The 27,122-nt window shown below is 37.8% G+C and overlaps 1 protein-coding gene across 1 annotated transcript in view; it reads left to right on the plus strand.

The window, feature by feature from the left end:
• The first annotated feature begins 349 nt into the window (after nucleotides 1-349).
• ABCA12 (ATP binding cassette subfamily A member 12) overlaps nucleotides 350-27,122 on the plus strand; it is a 239,402-nt gene continuing 212,629 nt past the window's right edge. Inside the window, exons 1-2 of the mRNA XM_069075204.1 lie at nucleotides 350-841; nucleotides 16,312-16,405. Coding sequence (XP_068931305.1) covers nucleotides 773-841; nucleotides 16,312-16,405 — 163 coding nt within the window. The 5' untranslated portion in view covers nucleotides 350-772. The remainder of the gene's footprint in view (nucleotides 842-16,311; nucleotides 16,406-27,122) is intronic.

Below are 27,122 nucleotides of genomic sequence, written 5' to 3' on the forward strand. Positions count from 1 at the left end.
AAGCATTTAATAAATACTTGCTTACTCAGTACCCTTAAAAAACCAAAATAGTAGACTTGAAGAAGATTTTCTCAATTACATTCAACAGTGTGTTCAAATTCAAGCTAGAGATTTCAGGCTTAACTCTGAGTTTATTGGCTCAGGAGATATAATGCCAGTTCAATTAGTAGAAAAGGAATTGTGCCCAGAGCCAGTACTGGGCAATACTGTCTGTGTTATGCTTCTCCTAAAGCAGATGATAAAGAAAGGTAAGAAAATGCAAGACAAGTCATACTGGCCCGTCAAGAGTCCCACCTAATTCCTTATGACGAGTCTTATGCAGGTGACACGTTCTTAAAGGTGTGGATAGGCAGTTAATTTCATGTAGAGTAGGAGGTGTGTTTTGCTTTTTTTTTTTTTTATTAACAGTGAGAACATTATCTGAATGACATTCATTCTCTTTGGAGCCTAACATAATGCAACTCACAGCAACTTAATACTATTCTTGAATGAGCAAAAACCACTTAAGCCTCTGATTTTGCCTCTCTCTCTCTCTCTTTCTGGAAGCAGAGCCCATCAAGAATTTCTGTTGGATGAAAATTCAGTATAAGAAGAGGATAAACCCAGAAGAACAGTGTTGTGGATTTCTGTCCAGTCCCCTTTCCACCAAAGCTATGCCTTGAAGAAAGTTCAATCCTGCTGGACACTGCAAGTGGGACAGCGAATCCATTTTATATTTCACTTTTCAAGAGTGGTGGAAAAGAAAGGATTGTCTCATTTGGTTGTTTGAAAGATGGCTTCACATTTCCATCAACTACGGATTTTGGTTTGGAAAAATTGGCTAGGTGTCAAAAGACAGCCGGTGAGTAGAAGTTGGGGTGTTTCTTTCAAGGCAGTCTTAAACCTATTGCTGTCAGGAGGTCAAAAGAAAAGATGTGTGAGGAGTATGCTAAGGAGAATAGCAAGTTCTTTAGAATTCATTCTTATATCTCATTGTAGTCAGTAGGACAAGTCTAAACATGGAAAGGGAAAAAAAATGCTTGGCTTTCCATAGACTTAAAGAATCAGCCAATGTATTATCTCAGCAAAGGAAAACATTATCCATTTTATTACTATTTATTACGGTGTATCTAGAGACCAGGTTAAACCCAGTATGTAGAGCTAGGGATGAGTTCCAGTTTTAGGCCAAAATGCTTTTGAATATTTTCTTTACAAATTCAGTTAGAAAGATGAAATTAAGGAGTCTTATGCTTCTTTCATCCAAAGGTACTAATTAAAAATAACAGATTTGAAAACAAATGGGGAATAATATTCAGTAGAGAGCTGCTAGGTCTGAGGTAAAATAAGTGGGGAAAATATAGGCAGATTAAAATCAATACTTTCATAATAGGATATTTGAGGACTCTTAGAACCAAAAATCCATTCTTTGGGAATGGCAAATAAAGAATGAAGATGGACTTGCTTAGTTGTTACCATAGTTTTGTCTTCCTCATGATGTTCATTGCAAAATCTTTTTCTGTTCTTACACTGATGTTTACTTTTCAAATTATAGAGTAGGCTATTAGATTCTCACCAGATAGTATCCCTGGAGATTGGGAGTGGAAATGACTTATGCTTATTACATGTCAGAAATTCAGAAGAGTATTTGAAAACTTGAGAAATTCAAAATGGGCTTTGGTCAAGTACAATATTTTTCAACTTTTGTTGAAAAAGTAAAATAATAGCTAAATAGATTATGGATTATGAAAAACCAGCCTTTATACATATCCCTTATTTATTTCTAAGTATTTTTTTTTGTGGTGGCCAAACTTAAAAGTACATTACATAGGTACTGGAGCATAAATATTAAGTATGCCAAGAAAAGGAGGTAACTGTCCACTTGGCTTTCTGAATATGGTTGAGTAAAGGTGATTGATAGGAATTATATGTTCATTCTAATTGATTGTAGGCATGAGATTATAAACTCATTAGAAGTTTGGTGGCTTCTTTGCGATGGAATAAGCACCAAAGAATAATTCCCTCTGTCAGGTGGCAGCTACCATGGAGAAACTGGCACAGTTATTTAAGGGCAAACTTTAACTCTTCAAAGGAGTTGTGATAAATGTTATTCAGAACAATTGTGCTCGTGTGGGAGTGTGTTTGGAGGGAGGTTTGCATGAAACAAAGTTCTTAGAGTAAAGATGAAACAACTAAATAGGGTCCTTCTTTAGTCCAATGCCAATGTCTATTAATGATGGACATTGCCATTGATAAACAGATCATTGAATGTAGACTCTTTCTTATAACCTGAGAGACCCATGACTATTACCCACTGGTAAGAAAAAGTCATAAAGATGTTTCTCCTGGTTACTATGTTTTTTGACATTTTAATAACAATATCCATCCTTATCTGGGAAGTTGTAGTGATCCTTCTGTACTCTAGGACCAATATTTATTTAGGCAGAGTAGATTGCTACCTGCCTGATATGATTTCAGCAGTGACCCAAAAGGTGAAAGGAGTGAAAGAGTCATGGGTGAATGGGAGGAGAGGTTGGGTTTGGAAACAAATATATGCAATGAGGTTTGGTGGAGAGGTGAGAGGTTTTGGAAAGAGATGAAATGCGTGGTATTGCCTCCAAAAAACTCCCTCACTAATATGTCATTTTGCCTAAAATGACCATCTTTGAAGCAGTTCCTGAAAGTGCTGTCTTCAGAAAGTCTTTGGAAACCCACTCTTATTACTTGGGAAAAAAATACATTCATCCCAATAATTCATTAGCTTGAATTACCTTATGTGATGGAGTGAGTGCCACATGGAAATAGCAGGGTCTTATGGGAATATGACCAGTTTTGATGACAAGGAGGGAACCAAGGAAAGGCACAAAACATGAGGTACTCCCAATGAAGCAGAGACCTGGCTAAGTCGCCTCAGGGAAGGTCCCTGGTGAGCTAGGGGGCAGAAGAAGATAATTAGATACTTGGAGGAGGGGGTAGTAGTATCTTTCAAGTGAGGGACCCTGAAAGGAGATAAGTTTTGTTTGAAATTTAAAAATTTGAAATTCAAAAATTTAAAATTTGAAAATTAAAGTAAACTGAGACACAATGGCTAATCATGATCAATTTATTAGTTAGGCTAGAAGTAATCAATAAATTTGGTCAATAGCCTCTTTCAATGACCAAGGACCTCCCTATTGCCATAGTCCTTTTCAAGAACATGGAACAAATGACAGCTGTGAGTAGTAGGAGCTGTCCCACTGGGGACCCAGTGGAAACTGACCATTTGGGCAATATAATTTTTTTTCTTTCTTTCTTTCCCTTTGGAAACAAGCCAAGATATCTTGGGGTTTACAGGCTAGATTTCTTTCTTAAGGACCATTCCTTAAACTGAAATAACTCTAGCTGTCACTGATTGATCAACAATAGGTCCCAGACCAAACCCCACTTTGTCATTGTTTGGGTCCGGATTGACCCAGTAAATGTAAATAGAAATTGTTTCCATTTTGACCAAAAACCTGGAGGGTCTTGCCCTCCTAGATTTTTTTCAGGGGTGGGGGGGTGGAAATTGGGGGACGGGGAGGTTTTTGGACAAGGTTAAAGAGGCCATTCTTTGCCTCATTTTTTTCCCTAGCCTTGATCACTGAATGGGCTTTGCCTCAGACAAACTGAAACCTGGGAGAGACCTTAGCTTTAAAAGGCCAAGGTCTTGCACTGAATGTGGGACCATCTTCAGTAGTCCTGATGTATATCTGGCCAATGGACCTAGGTGGCTCCAGAGAAGAAAGTGAGGCTGGTGACTTTGCACAGACCCTCCCTCACTTAAACCCAGTTCACCTGCATGTCATATCATCATCTCCCTGATGTCATTGTCCTCTTCAATAAGAAGGACAAAAATCAACAACTCCAATATAGGACTCACCAGTCTTACAGTTTTGGGGAGCACAGAATTATGTAGGTGGGGGGAGACAATATGATTAGTTACAGGGTAGAAAGCATCATAGGTGTAGGTGCATGATTGGTTACATCAAAGAAAGTGGGTTAACATACCTGTGTGGAGCTAGTGACCACCCCGCTCTTACAATTAAGAAATGTTCATTGTTTTATGGGACCCATCAACATTTTGTAGGCCTTGTTAGTAGACCTGAATTATCACACTCCCTGGATTTGCAAAGAGGGCTAAAGTTGAACAATATGTCATTTTTAAAAAGTTAACTTTTAACTAAGTAATAAAGTTAACATGTAACTTTAAACTAAGTCAAAGAAAAATCTGCATTGCTGAGCTTAATTTAGGAAGGAAAATGTGACTTGAGCAATTATACAAGATAGGGCAATAATACAGAACGGCCAGCTAGGTGGTATAGTAGACAGATTACTGGACCTATGGTCAGGAAGCCTCATCTTCCTGAATTTCTGGCCTCAGACACTAGCTATGTGACCCTGGGCAAGTCACTTAACCCTGTTTTTCTTAGTTTCCTTGTCTGTAAAATGAGCCGGAGAAGGACATGGAAAAACACTCCATACCTCTGCCAAGAAAACCTCAAATTCCGTCACAGAGAGTTGGATATGACTGTAAAACAAACAAAGAATAACTAAGTACACAGTAGGGTCAGTTGCAGAATAGATTCAATTATTAAATGATACCATCTTTGATCCTGTATCTCCATTTTGTCCCCCTGTCCCAAAGACTGATGATATAGTACATCTTCTGTGTCAAATTCTCTCTTTGTTCTTAATACACTTTGGGTTTATACTGTAAACAGTATACAACAGTATACAAATATAGAAAAGTCTTTTAAAAATTTTCTTCCTGAGACTGGAATGGAATTTAGATATGTGGAGGCAAAAGAGGATTATGAAGTTGACTTTTCTCTTGTGTCAATTGTGGAAGGCATGGTTGGCTTATAAGTCTCCTTTCCTTTTGTATTTGATATGAAAGGAAATCAAGTGTTCTTCCAGAGCAGTGGTGTCAAACATAAATAAAAAAGGGGCCATTAAACCATACATAAGGATCCCTTCAGGCTGCACCTTAACTTAGAAAACCATGTACATTTTGTTGTATTTTTATTTATTTTCTTAAATATTTCCCAGTCACAATCTAATATAGTTTGGGTCATGCTCAGGACTGTTGTGGGCCACCTTGTGTCCCTGAGCCACGTGTTTGAAACCTGTTTTTTAAATCTCTGGTCAGATCTATAACGGTCAATAAGTTGTCTACTATCCCCATATTTGAGTACATGGTGATCCTTGGTGAACAGCCAGAAAGCTACAGAAACACCCTTATCAGGAAGACCAACTAAACAAAACTCTCCCTAGTCTCATAAGCTGTCTAACCCTATGTGTGGGAGAACACCACAAGAAAGTTGGAGACCAGGTCATAAGATTGACCAATCAACAAGTATTTTATTAAGCTCCTGCTCAGTGTCAGGCACTAGGATTAATGATGGACCCTCTGGGTCTGAGTGAGTCCAATGATTGAAAAAGACAGAGAGAAGCAAGATTAAAATAGGTGAATTTGATTTGGAAAAATAGGCTATTGGGCCAATACCAGTAAGCTCAATTTCAGGCCAAGGATTCTCAGTTCTTCTGCTGGTTGTCATGACTGACAGCCAACAGACAAGTTACTTTAACTGTCTTGGCTCAGTTTCTCCACTTAAAGATTAGATCATTGAATTACATGACCTCTAAGAAGTCTTATACTTAAATGCTCTACATTTGTCAAAAGCCACCTATATTTTTGGACATTGGGGAGCAAAAAACAATAACTGTTTTATGTTTTGGCTTAACACAGTGCCTGGCATAAGGGTGAGCACTCAGTAAATGCTTGTTGATAAACTGATTGAAAGAAAGGGAAAAAAATTCATAAGGAGAAAAGAAATGGAAAATAAGGAAACTAAAAAGTTAAAATTAGAGATGGAGAGGGAGAATTTGGTTATGGGTAAAGTGGAGACAACTGGAAAAACTTAAAATAGTGAAAGGAAAGTATATAAAGAGGTATAGAATAATTGAAAGTCTTGGTACTGTTATCATGCAAACATGTTAAAATAAGCATAATCCCCAAGAGGGCCCTGAATTTGTTATTCCAAAGTAAACATCAGGTGCTGATTTTTAGCATGCAGGCAATGATGAAGTTTGGCTATAGCTGACAAGAGTTACATATACCCTTGCTTCATTATTCTCACGCAACTGAGAGTGAGGTCCTACAGGTGTAATTTATAGATCCTACAGGTGTTATTTACAGGTAAATAAACTGAGGTTTCATGAAGTTGTGATTTGTCCGTGGTCACACTGATAGAAAATGTCAGAGTCAGGATTTGAATCAAGGCCTTTCTTGACTCCAGATTCAATACTTTTTCTGCTATATAGTTATTAATTTTATCTTAAAGCAAGTCTCCCTTTTATTTTTCAGTGAAGAAAGCTAGGGGAAAACACAAAATATAGAAATAGGGAGTGTAAGGGGGAGGATAATGAGAGAAAAGGGAGAAAAGGGACCAAAGTATTAAGAGAGAGAGAAAAATCACTCCTTCATACAAGCTCCTGGAGGGCCGGGACTATATTATTACTGCTTTTGTATCCCCAATCCATAACTTGGCACCCAGTATATAGTAGGAACTTAATTTGTGCTTATTAAATTGAATCAGTTTCATTCATTCAACCAGCAATTATTGATCACAACCTATTTTTTGAGATAGTCAGTGCTAAGTTCTGAAAAAATAGGCTAAATTTTTAAGATGAAGAAGCAAAACAAATCATAATAAAAATGTCCCAATATATTGAAGATGATTAAGGCACCCACAGGCAGCTGAGTAGTGCCATGAATATAGCATTAGACTTGGAATCAGGAAGCCCTTAGTTCAAATCTGCCTTCAGAAACTTACTAGCTGTGTGGCCCTGGAAAAATTACTTAAGCTCTCTCTGCCTTAGTTTCCTCTTCTATAAAATGGAGATAATAATAACACATAGCTTTCAAGATTTCTGGGAGCATAAAACTAGATCATATTTTAAAGCACTTTGTAAACTTTAACTGCTAGCTACTATTATTCTTGTTAAGGAAGTTTGTTTACAATACAAATCTACACTGAGGTAGAACAGTAAAGAAAGAATAATAGAGAGTATAGATTGTCAAATAGAAGCTCAGTGATTAGATTTGACTGGTAATTTTACTAGCTCAGGTTTATATAATGTTTACAATTTAACAAAGTGATTTCTTCATAATGACTTTATGATTTAGACAAATCAGATGTTATTATCTCCATTTTACAGGAAACTGGAAGTCAGAGAGGTTTGATGATTTCCTCTTATTCATTCAACTAAGGGACAGCAGCAGGCCTTCTGACTCGGCTCAGGGTTCCCTCTATCATACCATGCCATCAGTGGAAAGGGTTGACAGGATCATAAGGGCACAAAGTTTGGGGAAATATTTACTTCCCAATCCTTCTTAGTCAGATGACTTCTTCCTCGTGTGTTAGTCATCAAGGCTATACTTTTACCTTTTGGAAAGGCTTCAAAGATTACTGTCTGCTGATATTAATTGTAAGGCCATTTCATAATTTTATGTCACTATTCACTCTAAAATGCTAGTAAAAATACATCAAGCATCAGCAATATGCTAGATGCTTTATAATATCAGCCAGGCACAGCCCCCATCTAGTTGGGATTAATAGCTAGGCAGAAAAACAATAGGAGAGTAGAAATACATTCCAGGAGGAGGTGGGTAGCAATAAGGAGGTTCATTTAATGAGGTGCTTATTAAAAACAGGAAACAGTCATGAAGATGGCATAGTTTGTCAGCTGAAAGACAGCAGGAATGAGGCACAGGGTAGTCATCCTTAAAGAAAAATGGTCTTTAAGAGGAATACCAGGTATGCTTTCAAATTTTGATTAAAAACTCTCTCCAGTTCTCAACCCCTGACATTAGGATAAACATTTTCCTTCAATTATTTATCCTTTAGTATAACTTAGATAGTCCTTCAATAAAACCCTAATCTAAGGCTTCATTGTGACAGAGATTGAGCCTGGGTTCTCAAAGGTTATGTCCAAGAACCTCAAACCCTACCACAATATTAGCATGATGGAAGTATTTTGAATGCAGGTCTGGAGGAGGACTGAGAGTCTATCATAAGTGTTAGTCTGACTAAGCTCAGAGAGGTTTTCCAGAAGCTGATGGGCATTTTTGACCGCAATGACTCAGGAAGACCATTTCTTTTTTTTTTTTTTAAGCAATTGGGGTTAAGTAACTTGCTCAAGGTTACACGGCCAGTTATTTCTGGGTGTGGTGCTGAGTATCTGAGCCCGAATTTGATCCAGGTCATCCCAACACTGGAGCCGGTGCTCTTACTCACTGAGCCACCTGGTTGCCCCTAAGCAATTGGGGTTAAGTAACTTGCTCAAGGTTACACGGCCAGGTGTTGCTGGGTGGGTGCTAAGTGTCTGAGCCTGGGATTCGATCTCCAGGTCTCAACACTGGAGCCGGTGCTCTTACTCACTGTGCTACCTGGCCGCCCCTTGGAAGACCATTTCTTAAGGCATTGAGAAATAGTAATCTGAAATGGCAAAGGGGGCATCTCCATTGATGAAACTAAAAACACTGAAGTAATTTACTGGACACTTCATGTCTTAGGGTAGTAGTGGACCCTCTGAGTCTGAGTAGTCCAATGAGTACTTGGGATAACTCATTTTGCCATTAGCTTTTCTGTTACACAGGTTATCTACAACTTAATAATACCCTGATGCTTTGAATTCTTGTTGACTTTCTTCCTTGATTTATATCATACTTTTTGATAGCTAAGTATCTGCCCTGTCTTCAATCTTGGTGATCAATTGGAAAGCTAGGTGGCTTAGGCCTAGGTTGTTACTGCTGGGTTGATGCAGGCTTAAATCATAGGTGAGTCAAAATAAATTAAGGGTCTCCACACATAGGGACCCTGTCTCTGATTATACCAACTACAAGCCTTCCTTCCTTAACTCTACCCCATTAGTACTCTTTAATTACCACCCCAATTTAAATCTAGTCTTATGGTAACAAGAAAGAAAAATATGGATGTTGGATGGTTAGGAAGTATCAACCAGTTAAAGAGTAAATAATTAAGTATTTGGTAGAGAAATTTGAAGACTTCATGTGGATCCAAATAAAGCATATAGTTTCTAGCAATTTAGGACTCTGGCTTCTATTTTTTTAGTTGGTCATTGTGATTGGTAGAGAAACTCAAAGAAAAAAGCCATAGCCTCCCAGAATGTAATGTGGACAAGGGAGTGAGTAAAACAGAATACAAAGAGTCAAGGGCTGAAATTTGTAACTAAACCTCAAACACATTATGCCAAACTTTTTTTGTAATTAATTCTTTTTTGGTAACTAATTTATTTTCCTTTAATTTCAACACAAATTTATTAAGCATAGGCTACCACACGGGGTATACAAAGACAAGATGAAATAGTCCCAGCCCTCAGTGTTTACATTCTATGGAGAGGAAATCACCTAGATCATAAAATCCTATGATCAAAAAATGTATATTTGGGAGGAATTTGAAAGATCATCTCATTGAAATACCTCTTGTTATAGGTGAGGAAACTGATTCTGAGAGGTTAAGTTATTTAGGTAGTAATATCAATAGTACTTTAAGATTAATAAAACATAACACTTTACATGAGTTATCTCCTTTGATTTTCACAACAACCCTCAAAGGTAGCTGGTATTATTATCCCCATTTTACAGGTAAAGTAACTGGGTCTGAGAGAGATTGAGTGATTTTGCCAGCTACACAGTTAGTAAGAGTCTGAGATAAGTTTTGAACTCAGGTCTTTCTAATTACAGGTCTAATGACAGTCTTGCACATTTTATCACCTAGCTACCACGAATACTGGGATGGTACTGAGAGTGTTCATCCTAGGAGCTGAGACCTACTTTCCCACATTATTATGGACCAGGTGCTCAACCTCTATAGGCCTCAATTTTCTCCTCTGTAAAATTTTAGAAAGTAATATTACTGTTACTGGGAATGAATGGGAAGCATTATTGGAGGGAAAGTGTGTTAAGTGTACATAATTTAAAAGTGGACAAGCTTTGCATCTTAAAGCCATTGTTTGCTAAGACATGCTGTGTGATAAAATAAAGTTTTAAAACATTTTTAAAAACGCAAAGGGGAAAAATGAGGGGATTGAGCCAGATAATCTCTGAAGTATATTTCAACCAAAAAACCTTTATGATCTCACTTTTTATAATGTAAAGCTTACTTGAAATAAATCTTGAAGTATCTTGTTTTCATCTGACAGTGATATCACACACTTGCTTGCCTTTTAACATGATTTTGCTCAGAGTAAAGAAGAAAGCATAGGGAAAGAAGGAACAAAGAATATATCTTCTATTGGAAACTTGGAAATTTTTTTTCCAAAGTGTAAATCAGAAGTATAGCTTACCAATAAAAAGAAGGCTAAGTCTGAAGTTTGACAAATGACCATTTATTCCTTTTTAGGCTGTAATAATGAAACTGGGATGGTGGTGAGGAGCTGGTCTCAAAGCTAGGAACACCTGTGTTCAAGTATAACTTTAATACGTACTGGATTATTGGGCAAGTCTTTCACATAAATTCTTAGTGTTCCAGACTATAAATCTGGACTTTGCAGATAATAAATTGCTGAGATGGTGTCAGTCTGCATTGATAGAGGAAGTTCCCTATACCAATGAAATTATAGGTTCAGTTCATATCCCTCTTAATGAAAGTATTAGTTTATAGACCAAGGGAGGTCATATTGTTTCCTGTGCTGGCTAGAATATGTTGGCAAAATTGCATTCAGTTCTGTGTACCATAATTAAGAGAGATGTTGATGAATAAACTCATTGGAAAGTAAAGGAATGTGATATAGTTGAGGGGGGGATCCAGAAAATGTCATATGAAGGTCAAGGTGTCTAGCCTGAAGAAGAGAAGACAGGGAGACTATGAGAGTTTTCCAATAATAGAACAGGGGATCTTATTAAATAGTGGGATTCCTATTACTAGAAGGCTTACTTAAGAATTTTTGAAGGGAGATAACATTAAATAATGTTAGACTTCAATGAGAATTTTAATTCTCTCACAGGAAGAGATTAAGCAGAGGCTGGATGGCCAAATATACATTGGGGTGTCGGTCAGGTTAGTTGATATCTAAGATTCATCATAATTCTAAAATATTATTTTATGGAGGAGTAAGATCTATAAACATTTTACTTTTAGTAGAGTTGGGGAGAGGTACACATATCGGAATTTGTAACTGTCAATTGAAATGTATGTTAAAATTGTATCTTGTTTTGATCCCCCGACCACACTCACCCCCCCACCACCACACTTCTAGTCAGTAAATTTATAAATAACTAGTATAAAAGTCCAATAGCAGGAAATGCAAAGGGGAACCTTGAAGTCACTTTAAAGCTCAAAAGGATCATAATCATAAAGTTCAAAAAGATCAAAGGAGCATAATTTACAAATTGTGTTGTATATTAACCAAAATCCACATTGTGGTAGTATGTGTTGAATAAGTAAAAGCCATCTAGGTGCTGCTGTCAGGGCCTTTTGGTCCTCTGCTGTGTAATCTCAGACAAATTCCAGACATCCATAATAAGGCCAACAGAATGCTAAAACATGCTGATAATTTTGAGTTATGTAGTCATAATAACTTTACATTTTTACTGAAAACTTTAAGATGATACAGATATGTTAATGAAGTAACTCCCCCAAATCCTATCAAAATGAGACCTCAAATTCCTGACTGTCCCTACCTCAGGCCCTCTTCCATCTCCATTGTCTCCATGCTGCCCAATGCTCCCAACTCTAATCCATGATTATGTGAGTGATACTCTCTGCCTCTTGCCATCCCCATCCTCTTCCTCACACTGCCTTCTTTGCCATTTCATCTCCTGTCCCCATTCCATTTGCCTCTGTACCCCTTTCACCACTTATCTCTGTACTTTGTGTTGGGTTTTTTTGGTCCCCATGCTTTCTGTGCCTAACTAATAATGATTGCCCCTTAGTTCTGCCAGTTCTGAGTGTCTAAAAAACCAGCATGCATGCCATAGTTTCATAATTTTACAAATTATCGATTCAAAATGTACCAGTCAGCACAAAAGGAAAATTTCCATGTCTCAGATATCCAGGATAACATGAAGGCAGGGGATTATTTAAATGCACAAATAATATCCCCATTTTACTTTATAAATTTTTGGAAGTTTGCTAACAAACGACTGATTAGATTGAATTCTCTTTCTATTTCCCCTTTCAAACTGCCATCTATCCCCAATCTTGACTCTACTTGTCTGTAGAACAAGAGCAAAGGTTGCTGCTAAAGTATAGTACAAAATGGAAGGCTCAGACAGTCGTGCAACAACTGGAATGTAGAGAGAGCTGAATGGTGGGTTTGGGTATTTGGAGGAGAAAATATCAGTAGGAAGAACGCCTTTGGGGGTGAGGGGTGCAGAATAGCCAATAGGAAGGCTACTGTACTTAGAGTCTAAGAAATTGGGTTCAAATCTTAGCTCTGGAACTATTGACTATATGATGTATAAATCACTTCCCCTCTCTGGGCAGCAGTTTCCTCTTCTATAAAATGAAGAAGGTTGATTAAATCACTTTGAAGTTTCCTTTCAGGACTAAGACTATGATTTTATCAGCCTACGTCACAGAATTCTCTCAGATCCTTTTCAAAGTCTAGGTAAGAACAGGGATTCTAAGACTGGCATAAAATTCCAATATTGGTATACACCAGTGGTGTCAAACCCACAGGACCACTAAACTGTACATAGGAATCCCTATGAAATGCAGATTGACCTAGTTTCCAAATATAATGTTATCTATGTTTTATTGTATTCTTAAATGTTTCCCAATTATATTTTAGTCTGGTTTGAACTTAATTCAAGAGTGTTGTGGACTTAATGGGCATTTTTGACACCTCCAGACCATAGACTATAGTTAAACTTGACCTAGTTACCAAATTATTGACCTGTGGCTTTATTGAACCAAAGCTTATCACAATGCCTGGCACATTAGAAAATGCTTAATACATGTTTATTGACTGACTGACTGACAGTTCGTTGAAACGAAGCCAGTCAAACATTATTTTCACGTTCGTGGGACCTACCCTAGGTATAGTATTCTGGATGATGCCTTAGTGCATCCAAGGGATTGTTTATCTCCCTAGATTCTCCTTTTACAAATATTTTCCCATTTTTTATTGTTTCTTCATTTTGAAGAAGTAGAGAAACTTTTGAAATGGTACAGGAGGGAACTGAACCCTAGAGAAATAAAAAGACGCAATAGAAATTTTTCATAAAGCATAACAAAATGTTCACATGTTCCCTGAAGTTAGATGCCAAGGGGCTATGGATTTGGAAAACCAAATAGGAAGTCCCTGGGGGAGATGTAGAAGAATTAGTTTTGGTTCAATTATAATATCAATTAACTATTTCCTCCAAATATTCTGAAATAACCTTGATTTCAAGAAGTTTAGTACCTAAGCCTTTACCTTCCAAAAAATACATAGCTCATAGATCTAATATTTGAGTGCCTACAGGGTTCTTGGTACCACATAGGTCTCCTAGTTATTTATGATCAAGGTCAGCTCACTTTGGGAATAATGCTGCTGCTAGGAAAACATTAATTTGTTTTTATTTCTCAATTTCACATTTAAATTTCCAGTCTTCACATTTACAAGATCATTATGTGGAGGAATGTATATTCATTATATATAACATATTCAGGTATGAACAGGTCCATCTAACCTTAGAATCCTAAGGGAAATCTTTAAATGACAGGTTTCTTTATGAGACTTCTGGTCATTCTTGACATAAACTTAGCCTGAAATAAATTAAGGTAGTTTAATCATGTATAATAGTCAGTTTATATTTAAGATTACATCTTGAACTAATTTAAATTTTATGAAAAATAGTCAAGTTAATAACCTGAGCCAGTCAAAATGGTGGCCTAATTGGTATGCCCTAAAAAATTTGGGTCATATTTATATCTACAACAACGTTTTATTGTTATGTATCTTATCTGAATTACTTTATTCATTTTCAACATTTTATGAAGTTATTATTGCTTAGATAATGAAGGAAAAATATTAATATTATTTAAAGAGTTGCCTGAGGTCAATGAGGTTTAATGAATTGTCCATCATCACTCATCTAGTCTGTGTCAAAGGTAGGACTTGAATCCAGATTAATAGAACTCCAAGATCAGCCCAATATCCATTATACCATGCTGACTCTCAGAGATTCATTAAAGTGAACCCATTGAAACTGTTCATTGTGCTTAAATAAAAGAAGGTGCCATATATGATAGAAAACTATAAGACTTCCAAACACACACAAATTAAAATAGCTTAAATGTTTCGATGTTAAAGGAATGACAATATATCAAGAATCCTTGTGGGATAAAGACAGATTTCTTAGTACAATGGAAGGTAGACAAGAATGAATGAACGAAGCTTTTATTAAGCATCTGCTATATGAAAAGAACTAAGCTAAGTGCTAGGATGCAGATAGAAGAGTAAGGCACAATTCCTGTTCTCAAAGAGCTCACATTCCATTGAGGAGAATGCACAGTTGGAAGGTTTCAGCTGCAGATCAGATGGAAAGGTTTTATGTACACAAAAAATAAAAATGTACAAAAACAAAACAGAATTGTTATGTATGTGGAGATTTAAGTATACAAATAATATACCTATTTCATTTTATAATTGATTGAAGTTTGCTAACAAACTTGACTGATTAGATTGAATTCTCTCTCTCCTCTCAGACCCACATCTACCCCCCAACCTTAGTTCCACTTACTTTATGTATATAAAAGGTACAGTGGCAGAGAAGGTGGTAATGTGTTTTCTTTAATGCCATTTCCACTGATAAAATTATATCTGTTTTTGATGTTGAAGCATTTGACATTGGGCTGGAAGCACTGATATTCCCAAGACTCTTGGGCTATCTTTATCAGGGCCTGAGCAGAGATGGTGGTCAAAATTGGATTATGCTTTATATTTCTCTAGGACTTAATAACAAAGCATTTATTAAGTACCTACAATACACTGAAAGCTAGGTAGCACAGTGGATAGAGTTCCAGGCCTGAAGTCAGGAAGGCTCATCTTCAAGAATTCAAACTTGGCCTTATACACTTATACGCTTAGCTGTGTGGCCCTGGTCAAGTGACTTAACCCTGTTTGCCTCAGTTCCTCGCCTGTATAATGAGCTGGAGAAGGAAATGGCAAACCACAACAGCATCTTTCCAGTATCAATCCCCAAATGGGGCCATAGAGAGTCAGACATGATAGAAATGACTAAACAATAATAGTAATACATTGGGCACAGCATTAGGCACTTGAGATACAAATATAAAAAAAAAAATAAAAAGTCCCTGTTCTCAGACACATTACATTTCATGGTTTTTCAATGTCACTTTCCTATATTCCATCACATTTGAAGTCTTCAACAGTATTCACCTCTGACAAATGAATTAGAACCACAGAATGTTATATCTGCCGTGGACTTTGGATGCTAATCAGCTATTCTTAATCCCTCATTTTATAGATGAAGAAATTGAACCGAGGTAACACAATTATCTGGTTGCATCGCCTAAACTAGAATTAAGTTTTTTGGTTTCCCAGTTGAGCCCTCCTAGGATCATGCTACTGCTATATCATTGCCTGTGAAGTAGAGGGTATTACAAATTATCACTGCAAAGATAGTTTGGCACTAGATCGTGGAAGGCCTTGAATGCTGGGCTGAGGGATTTGTGTTTTATTTACTAGGCCATGGGTTGTGACTGAAGGATTTTGTGTGAAAGAGTGATATAGTTAGAACCATACATTAGAAATATTACTTCTGAAGGGAAGTGAAGGATTTGTCGTGGAATAGAGACCAGAGGCAGAGAGATGCGTTAGCAAGTTATTAGAGTAGGGCAAAACAGTATTTTTTTTATAGTTCCCCTATGTTTCTATATCTGCTGCTGCACTGTAGCTAATCTTTTTGTAAACACATTTTTCTACTGCTCCTTGTTATTAATTTTATAGATCTATAAAAATCACAAGCCGTTAGTGTCTTCCGAAGGGAATCTTCTTGGTGTGGGGAGAAAAAAATGACTCATCCCACCTTGACTTTGAAATAATTGTCTCTAGAAAAGCTTCACTGTCCTAGAGAGGATTGTGGTCATCCTTATATCCTTTTGGAAGGATAATTTACATACTTTAGGACTCCCACCTATTCACCATTAATAATTCATTCCAGGCTTCAGGCAGGCAGATGTCTAGCTCATGGTAGGGAGATTATAATACCATATATATTATGTTTCCCAGTCAGGTTTTGTGGTCCATCAATACTTAACATTTTAAAATATTATTTTACAGCTTTGGTCACTTGTCCTGATTTTATGGCCCGTCATTATTTTCATAATTTTGGCTATTACCCGGACAAAATTCCCTCCGATAGCAAAACCAACCTGTAAGTACCTCATCTAAGTTTTCATTTTTATCTTCTGGATTTGATTTTAAATTCTTATGATGTATATACCACTTTGGCATGTTGTTCTTAAGTCGACTTCTTTGGAAATTAAATTTCACTTGAGTCTTTTTTTCCCTTTATGAGTTGCGGGTTTCCTTAGGTTATTTCAAATGATCTAGAAAGTTGCCTTAGAAATATTTATTGTCCTTGGTGGAGGTGGGAGGGGGAGAATAAGAAGCACAAAGATTCAAGATGTTTTCTTATTTTTAGTTATAAAATTTTGACTCATTGTTATATATATATATATGTACATATATATATATATACATATATATGCAATTGAAATTCACCTTGCCCTATACAACACGACTCAAAATTCCTGAGAAGGATTATTTCCTACCTTTTGCAATAAATAAAATAGTATTTGGAAAGATTCAGCAGACAGAATTCAGATTGTCCCAGTGGTTTCTTGCTCTTGGAGCCATAATTAAGAATATTTGTGTTGGTGAAAATTCAGTGTGTAGGCTGGGAGGAGGAGATATAGAGGAAGGGGGTAGTATGTACACAGACTAGTTTGTGCTAGACATATAGGCATTCTGTCTCCCAGAGTCTGGTCTGTGCCCCCACAACATGACTGATTGTTCCTAATACCCCGGGGAGGGAACAAAATGACAAGACTGAACCTGGAAGAAGGGTACCATGGAAATGTAATTCTGGGTGTGTCCATTTAATGGATGTGTGAGGGATTGGGAGGATTGTTGCATCACATGGTGAGGACTAGTGGAGGACAATGAAGTGCAGGTTTGTCCAGCTGGAGGGTGGCTCTGTTGAGCAATTGCCTCAACCCTTCTATGCCAGTGCCCTGAGGCAAAGCTCTGATCACTGCATCCTAGTTACACCTACCTCTATTTGCTGTAAATGAAGTTTTGAGAAGCATGAAATGTACTCAAGTTATCAGAGGACTCAGTTGCCTGGTCAGGGCTTTTCTCACAGGTGTCTATGGCTAGGGTGTAAAGAAGATGATTTTTCTGTTCTAGTCCTTTTTATAGACATTTGAAAAGAAGGTATGGAGAAAAGGGTTTCATAAAATTCTTAGCTAATGCCGAGAGACATAATCCTTTTAAAGATGTGTTTACCACTCAAACTTTGACTGGTGTTGATCTTCTCTCAGAGTCAGCCAACTACAACCAATTCTCTTATAAGACTTTAAAGCACATAAAGGAAATTGTGCTGCACTTCATATTATAAGAACTATAAGAAAACTGGAGATTTCCCAGTTTAATCCCCTCATTTTATAGTAAGGTAGTTATGGATCCAGGATTTGAGTTCAGGACCCTAGGTTTTCAGTCTTCAAATCCAAGGACCTTCTCCACTGTGCCATATTGTCCTTCCAATGACTGTGACCTGAACAAGTTGTAAAGTTAAAAAAAAAGTTGTGAGTAAAACAAATTGTGTTTCCAATAGACTGAGAACTTGCAATCTAGTGGGATCTATTTGTCCAGTACATAATCAATCACCATCTTGTGTGTGTATAGACTGATATTATAACTATGAGGTGAATATGGAAAATTCAATGAGGTTGGGAAAATCCTTTAATGTACTGTTTATTTGTTTCTCAAATAAAAATATAACATTTAGAATCATCAACTAAGCTACTTAAATGGGATGTGAAAATTTTGTCAAGCTCTTCAGGATAATAGTCTATGCTATTTTGTAAAGGATACAGTCCACCTTAGCCATGGTTTGTCAAAGATCGTTCAAGTTTTTTAGTGAAAACATAAATAAGAGGAAACATGATATTGTGGGAAAAGGCCCTGGGCTGAGTCAGAAGTCTTGAATTCAGGTCTGTGCCTTGCCACTTATTTGTTCCCTGGGGTCACTTAACTTAGGCATCATTTTCCTCATGTATAAAATGAAGAGGCTGACTAGACAAACTTTGAGGAGCTTTTCTAGATCTAAATATATGATCCTGTGGATTTGGTTTTTATTAATCACAGCATCATCTACACAGATTTGAAAACCAATGGTGCATATGTACAATTCAGTATGCTTGCTTGCTTTTAGATTTGTAGATCCCCCCTAGTTAGTGCATGGCTCCTGAAAGGTCCATGACGTATAATTTGGGGCCTAGTTCATTTATTAGTATTATATAAGGTGACAGTTGTGTCTCTAAGCCCCGAATCTAACAGTCAGAAATAGCATTTGCTTCCTTTTTTTGGAATAAAAAAAATCCTTGTCTTTAGGAATATAAATGAATAGAATTATCTCTTGATTTTCTGTCTACTTTAAATGAAAGCAAATTATTGGAAAGCATTTTAATATCTAAACAGGTTGGAATCAGCTTGGTTTGTTTTGGCAAATAGGATAAATCTGTTATCCAATGGACTTACTAATTCTAGAATTCACTTTTTTTTAACTAGTTGGTACCATTGTATGCTACTTGGATTTCAGATACTGTGCCGTACATGAAATTTACATAAACAATGTAAAACTTGCATTTTTATTGTAGGTAACAAATACATATGACAGATGAGTGCATAAGTGCTACAGTCGAAGAAGCTAATTTGACAATTTGCTAATAAAATGAAGAAGAGGGCCAAAGTAGCTTGAACCAATATTGTTTCTGCTTTTCTTGCTTTTTCGGGAGAATTTTTAATTGTGTAGAATTCAGCTCATAAGTCAGAGAAAGGAAGATAATATGTGTGAGTGAATGTTTTTAAATTGGTCTGTCTCATTTAGAAGTTTTGAGAAGCCCATGGAGAGAAATAGGGAAAGATCATGAAGCTCTACTGATGTAACTGCTTTTAGGAATGAAAAAAATTGGAGCAATATTTTTTTATAAGTCAGGGAGTTGTAGGGGCGGCTGGGTGGTACAGTGAGTAGAGCATCAGCCCTGGAGTCAGGAGGACCTGAGTTCAAATCCAGCCTCAGACACTTAACGCAAAAAACTAGCCATGTGACCTTGGGTAAGTCACTTAACCCCAACTGCCCTCCAAAAAGCAAAAAAAAAAGTCAGGAAGTCCTTCAGTTAATATGAAGTGCCAATGTATATACACAGTATCTAGAAATGAAAAGAAAATAATCCCTTATCATGCAACTGTTATAATCTAATGATAATGAGTTGTGTGGCTATTATTCTTTGGGAGTAGAAAGGCACAAAATTATAAAGTGATCAGTCCCCAAATGGGGGTTGAGTTAATATTCATAAAGTACTTTGTAAACCTTAAAGCACTAAATAAATGCTAGTTATTATTATTATTATTAATTTAAATTATGTCTCGAGTTTTAGACTCATCAAGGAACCCATAAATTAAATGCTGGTGTGTGGGTAACTTTCATTTAATTTTATTACTGGAAGTTCTTTTCTGTGGAAGTACCGGGTAAGTGAGAGGCTAGGAGACTCAGTGGTTAGAGCAGTGGGTCTGGAGCCAAAAAGACTCCTCCCCTAGAGATCAAACCTGACCTCAGACACTTACTTATTCTGTGACCCTGGGCAAGTCACTTTACCCTATTTGCCTCAGCTTCCTCAACTGTAAAATGAGAAGGAAATGTCCAATCTTTGCCAAGAAAACCCCAAATGGGATTGTGAAGAGTTGGATACAACTGAAATGACTGATTAAAAGCCTAGTAAAATTAAGAATACTATATGGGGTGTCTAGGTGGTGCAGTGAGTAAAGCGCCAGCCTGGAGTCAGGAGGACCCGAGTTCAGTTCCAACCTCAGACACTTAACACCCACACAAAAGAAAAAAAACTAGCCATGTAACCTTGGGCAAGTTACTTAACCCCAATTGCCCTCCAAAAAGGCAAATAATAATAATAATAATAATAATAATAATATAAAAGTTTTTTTTAAGTTGGAAGAAAGTAATTATAGAATCTATTCTATTTTAGAATTATAGTACTGGTAAAATCCAATGAAATCAGCATTGATATATAAAATATCTAGTTTAAAGTATTAGGATATATAGGCCAAGAGCTAGAAGTCAGGAATATAACACCATACTATTCTCACTGTCTTAATCATGAAATGACACAATAGAGTGAAAAGATACGTCTTTTCTTTGAGTGTAAGACAGTACAAAATTGCAAGGTGATCAGTTCCCAAAGGGGAGGTTAATATTCATAAAGTACTTTATAAACCTTAAAGCACTAAGTAAATGTTAGTTATTATTAATACTACTAATCTAAATTATGTCTCAAATTTTAGATTAATCAAGGAACCTATAAATTAAATGCTGGTGTGTGGATAACTACATAAAGCTTTGTCAAACTTTGATATACTATTTCATCTTAATTTCAGTATGAATCGCATATGACTATAGGCCAAAGGGCATTAATTATAGACTTGGGGTAGCTAAACTTCTAACTTGGATTTTTTGGGGTGCCATCCAGGTGCTAGAAAAATGGAATTTGATCCTTAGATAAACTGATGACCTTGCATTCGTGGCCCAGACTATGTGAGAAGAGGAGATCTGTTCACATTCTGTTCCAGAAGTAGCCAGACTGATAAACGGTTTTGTACAAATAAAATCCAGAACTCTAACTTATTCTTTCCCTGGGCATTCTGTTGCATGGTGCTGTGGGTAGAGTTCTTGCTTGCACCTTGAGGATATAGATTTAAACCCAGGCTTTGATGATTACTACTCAGATGACACCAGGCAAGTCCTAGATGTGTTTCCTCATCTGTAAAATGGGGCTGTTGGACTAAACCTCTGAGGTCTTTTCAGTTCTCTCATTCAATGATTTTGGGAATCCAATCTCTGAGGTGGGGATCTGAAAGAAAAAAACCAGATGGTTGAAAAGTGAAGTTTTTGGTTGAAGTTATTTCTACAACATGAGACCTAGAGATGGTCAGACAGGTAAGGAGCAGAGGCAAGATTCGAACCCAGATGCTCTCACTTTGAAGTCGGTATTGTCCTATCCCATTGCCTCCCTTGACTTCATCTCAGAACAGGATCCATATCCTGTGTATCCTGTGTTTAACCCTCTGGGTTGTGAGAGATGCTTTGGAAACCATCAAGCATAGTACATCAGCTTTCCAAACCTGGCAAGCAGGCTTTGAATGCTCTGAGGTCACATAGGGAAGAACTTGGCATAGGCACTGAGTTTGAAAATGTTCTAACTACTTGTACTCACCACATGCAGTGACTTGTCAACAGCCAAGAGTCATGCTGTAAGAGCTGATACAGCAGGCTAGGGAAGTGGAGGCAGTTGCTGCCTTCCTTGGGCCTTGGGATCATTCTTAGAGTGAAAACAACGACTTGGGGTAAACAGCTGCACTCTAAGGCTGGGAGATTTCACCTGAATTGCATCTAGGTCTGAGCAACAAGTATGTCCACACAGAAAGGCATTTAAGTAACTCTTAATTATTTGGGGGTTGATTGTCTCTTTGTGGCAGGGCTGCCACCCATCCTGGTGTGACTCAACAGGTTAGGGAATTGTGAGATTTCCCCATGTTCCTGGCATAACCTTTGCCACTCATGTTCTGGTTTTTGTCATTAAGGATGCAAAGACCCTTAGATTTGTACCAGCCAGAGGTTCGGGTCCCCACAGGGGCACTCATGACTTAAGAATTACCTAGGCCTTTTGATACTTTTTTTCCTGGTAGTGTTTAGTTGATTTCATAATTCATTAAGCATGTCCACCCTTGGGTGGGCACCAGGCAGAAGGAGGATTTAATCTATTGATTTTGCTTCTTGTTAGTAGCAATCATAAAGTATAAATTTGGGGGCAGCAGGAGGGAGAACCAAGCTATTGGCTAAGTGGAGGTTTGGGGATCCAAAAAATGCTCTCCCGCCCACATCAGCATGGATGATTAAACTCTTCTTGTGTTGAATTAGCTAATGAGGTGCCTACACCTTGGAAGGCCTGCAGAAGCTAGAAAAACCACGTTGGAGAGGTTATGTCTGGTTATGCTATTGCTATGACCTTTTCTGGGCTACTCAGAGGTGAAAAAAGAGGGGAAGACAAGGATGCTTGCTGAGCACCAAGTCCCTAAGGTCTGCATCCTCTGGCCCCGCCTTAGGTAGCCCCATCTACCCCTGCTAATGAAACTGCCTTCATTCTGGATAAGCACTTTCAAGCTCTGCAGAGAGTGATCTATGGGAGTGGCAGTTTTCCATGTCAAATCCTGGCAGGGACCAAAACTGCTCTCAGGGAGGCATATTCAGTTCTAACAGGAGTGCTTAACCTGGAGTCCATGGTTAGATGTCAGGTGATCTGTGAATCTGCATGGGAAAGAAATTGCATCTTGATTTTCACTAACCTCAGACTAAAATTTAGCATTCTACTCAATGATGTATCTAAGCAACAAACCAATATTTAGAGAAGGGATCCATAAGCTTCATGAGACTGCCCAAAGGGTACAGGACACAATAAGGTTAAGAACTCTGGAATTAAAAACAAAAAAAAAAGAAAAAGAAAAGAAAAATTAAAAATAAATATTTTTTAAGTTTAAAAAAGATGGGGATACTTGGAATCCAATTGTAGAATGTTGTGACCCCTTTCTTGGGCAGATAGTTTTATAATTGGAATAAAGGGGCCCTCAGTCAATAATTTTTAGCCTTATCAAAGAGAGTAGGACTAAAAATAATGCTCTTTTTATTTTTTAAAATACTAATATATCACTCTAAGATTTTCATAGTGCTTTACAAATATTATCTCATTTGACCCTTACAATACCCCTGAGAGGTAGGTGCTGTCTTATCCCCATTTTACAGATAAGGAAGATGAGTCAGACAGAGGTTAAGAGATTTTCCCAGGGTTACATAGTATCTGAGGCTGGATTCAAACTCAGGTCTTCCTAACTCCAAGTTCCACATCCTAGCCACTATATTACCTAGTTCATCATATTTCCCTATCCTCTGAGTGTTCCTTAGTGGAGAGGGAAAGAGAGAGTCTTACATGTCAGGCTGTGCTCTGACCTACTTGAAGGTATAGGGATACAAGATAGGGAACTGGGTTTGAGCCTGAGCTCTTCCAAATACCACCTGTATAACTTTGAGCAACAATCCGTAACATCTCTGGGCTGAGGCCATCTTCCTCATCCTCAAAATGACTAGCATGAACTAGGTTGGCAGAGGGGTTTCCCTAAGCCAATGAAATCACAATGAAATCCCCCTTGGGCTAGACCACATTACCTCTGCAGTCCCTTCCAATTCTAGGCCTACAATCTTATCACAGACTTCCTGCCTATATTTCCGCAATAGCCTCCTACAGCATCTCTTTAGCAATCTTTCCCTGATCTAATCCATCATCTCTATTGCTTTCGGTTCAATTCAGCTAGTATTTAATAAGTGCCTGCTATATGCTTAATACATATGTTAATTTAAGCACGTAAATATAGTTAATTAAGCACATAAATACAGTTACTGTGCTTAGTCCTAGGGACAGAAAGGCAGAAACAAGACTAGTCTTCCTAAAATGCTCTTTTTATCATGGTATCGACCCTGCTTCAGAATCCAAATGGTGCTATGTTGACTGTGGCATCAAATTTAAACTCCCCAGACTGGCTTTTTTAGACCTTTCTGGTCTGCTTACACTCCAGCTATCTATCTTTGTTTCCCACAACCCCTCTGCATGTACCCATCGTTCTAGCTGGCCTCACTGATGTTCCAAACACATACAATGTTAAGTCTAAACTGTCTTCTTTTCTTCTTGCTACTTCAACTCTCATATTTTCTGTTTTTCTAAATACTATCTGTCTTTCTAGGCAACTCCATAAAGTCTTTTCTAACTAATTTGCTTTCTCCTCCTTCTCTAAATTCACAGTGTACTTAGGAGTACTTAACAGTACACATTTTATTATGCAGGATATAGTGGAAGTATTATTACTCCCATTTCACAGATGAGGAAACTAAAGCAGATAAAGGCTCTTTCCCAGGGTGACAGAGTGAGCTTTCAAGTCTTCTGACCCCAAGGCCTATGTCCTTTCCACTTGTGGCTTTTGACATAATATTCCTGGTCCCTTGATTATATTCTCTTTCATGTCATTCTTCTTCTGATTGTCTCCTACATGTCAGTTTTGTCTCTTCAAATGGATTATTAGCTTCCCTTTTTTCAAAAAAGAAATATACTTTATATATTTATTTTAACAATTGAAAATTTGAGTTTCAAGTTCACTCCTTCCCTCCAGCCCTTGCCCATCTATCTAATAAGAAGGCAAGCAATATAATATTGATTATACATATGAAGTCATGTAAAACATAATTCCATATTAGCTATGTTGCAAAAAAAGCAAGAAAAATAAAGTGAAAAAGCTATGTTTCAATCTGTACTGAGTTCATCAGAATTCTTGAGTTTCAGGTAAGTCACTGGCTCACAGAAGACCAAGGCTAAGACAGCTGGGTGGCACAATGGATAGAGTGCTTGACCTGGAGTCAGGAAGATCTGAGTTCAAATCTAGCCTTAGGTAGCTATGTGACCCTGGGCAAGTCACTTTACTGACTGCCTCAGTTTCCTTATGTGTAAAATAGGGCTAAGAGAATTTACCTCCCAGGATTGTGAGCGTAAAGTCATTTGATATTTGTATAGCAGTATGTAAACTTTAGAGAGTATACAAAGGCTAGCAAAAAAATTATTAAATATGCTTAAATTAATATATTAATGAAATAAGCTCACGCTTATTTACCAGTGTGACCTTGTACAAGTTATTGAGCCTTCTTGGTTCTCAATTTCCTCATCTGCGTAATGGGAGGAGTGAACTAGATGGCCTCTGAGATCTGGCACTAGATGTATGATCCTACAACTTCAGTTGTCCCCGTATCATTGCCACACTCCTGGTACAATGCTGAGGACAGAGATGTTTGTTCAGTCACTTTAGTCGTGTCTGACTCTCTGTGACTCCATTTGAGGTTTTCTTGGCAAAGATACTGGAGTGGTTTGCCATTTTCTTCTCCAGCTCATTTTACAGATGAGGAAACTGAGGCAAGCAGGGTGAAGTGATTTGCCCAGGGTCACACAGCTAGTGAATGTCTGAGGCCAGATTTGAACTCAGGTCTTCCTGACTCCAGGCCCAGTGCTCTAGCTGTCTGTGAGTACAAAGAAGAGCTCAGTAAGTTCTTGTTACTGATCAATATGGAACAAAGTTTTCAGGCTCTGATTAAAGTGATGACCATTTCTAGGAACCTACCCGATGGTGGACAGTAGAGACCCAACACGGATCTGAGGCAGGGGATGAACAGAGAGTGAGTCTGTGATATTAGGTTGGGTTTGCTCTTTACTTCCTTGATACATATAAAGCCCTGCTGTGTCTTCTGAGGCTTTTGTGATGCCATTGTTTGGGTAAAGTGAACAGCGAGCAAAGCCCTTAGGAATTTCCACCGTGAGTATCTGTGCATGCACACGACAGATTTTTGTGTGGGAGAGACTTTACCTTCTGGCTCTTGTCAATGAGAATCCAATAGAGACTTTACTATCTGGCTTTTGTCTGTGAGAACACAGGAGATGTTGGAACAGTGTTAGAATTCAAAGAGCAGGATTAGTGTGTTCTGTCAGCCACAGCGCTGTAGGTAGTACGTTTGGCACCAGTGATACCAGCAATCTCATATAACAATATGGAGCTTGTTAAAGCTGAGGGTAGGGATAGGGACTGGATCTTGATTTTATAGGAATAAGGAACTCCCAGGTGAGGAAACTCACTCTACCAGTGGCAGGTTGGCATTTCCTTGTCAACTTTGTTTTTAAAGAGTTACCCAGAGCACTAGGCAAGGGTCACAGGGTTAATGCATGTCAGAAAATGGACTTGACCCCAGGTCATCCTGGCTTCAAGGCCAGCATTATGCTGTACTTCCAGAGATGAGACTTAAAACAAGGTTTCTATTCTCCATCTACCCATGCAACAAGGAAGAATATGGAAACATGGAATGTGGATGGGGCTCAAGCTATCTAGACGTCGATGAAATTGTTTCTGAAAGAGTGGCCTTCTCCACCAATTCTTTCATTGTAATTCTGGGCTTCATTTAGATAGTACAGATGATCACATCCAATATTAGTTGCCAGGTTCAAAAGATTAATCAAGTAATGCTTTCCTATATCCCAACTGAACACCAAAATACAGCAAAATCCCAGCAGAGAGAAACACATAACTCGAAGGGCTGTTGTTATTCAGTTGTGTCTAGCTCTTCATGATCTCATTTGGTATTTTCTTGGCAAAGATACTGGAGTGGTTTGCCATTTGCTTTTCCAGATGAGGAAACTGAGACAAAAAGGATTAAGTGACTTGCCCAAGGTCACACAAGTAATGAATATTTGAGGCCAGATTTGATTTCTGAAAAAATGAGTCTTCCTGACTCCAGGCCTAATGCTCTATGCACTATGGTACCACTTAGCTGCCCAACATGAAGGGCAATGTAAATGCTAAAGACAAAGAGCTTATTATTACAAAATAAAAACTAAAGGGTATAGACTAGTTCATAAGATTATAGATTTAGAGCTGAGAGGGAACTTAGAAATCATCTATTCCAACCCTCCCATTTTACAGATAAGGAAACTGATGCTTGGAGAAGGTAAATGACTGGTCCAGGGTTTCACAGAGTTAGTAAGCAGGAAAACCAGGACACAAGTCTAGGTGTCTGCTTCCAGGTCCAGCATCCTTTCTTTCCCCTTGACCACTGAGGTGTGGTCATCCACACTGCCCTTCCTGCCATTGCTGTACTCTGGCTAGCCTCTGGTATAGAATCTTCAGAAATGGCAGCCTTGATTTCACTGAGCACAGGT

This window comes from Petaurus breviceps, unplaced genomic scaffold (genome assembly GCF_028583685.1).
Source record: "Petaurus breviceps papuanus isolate PSGF00001 unplaced genomic scaffold, PetGlider_PUasm1.0 90903, whole genome shotgun sequence".
NCBI lineage: Eukaryota > Metazoa > Chordata > Mammalia > Diprotodontia > Petauridae > Petaurus > Petaurus breviceps.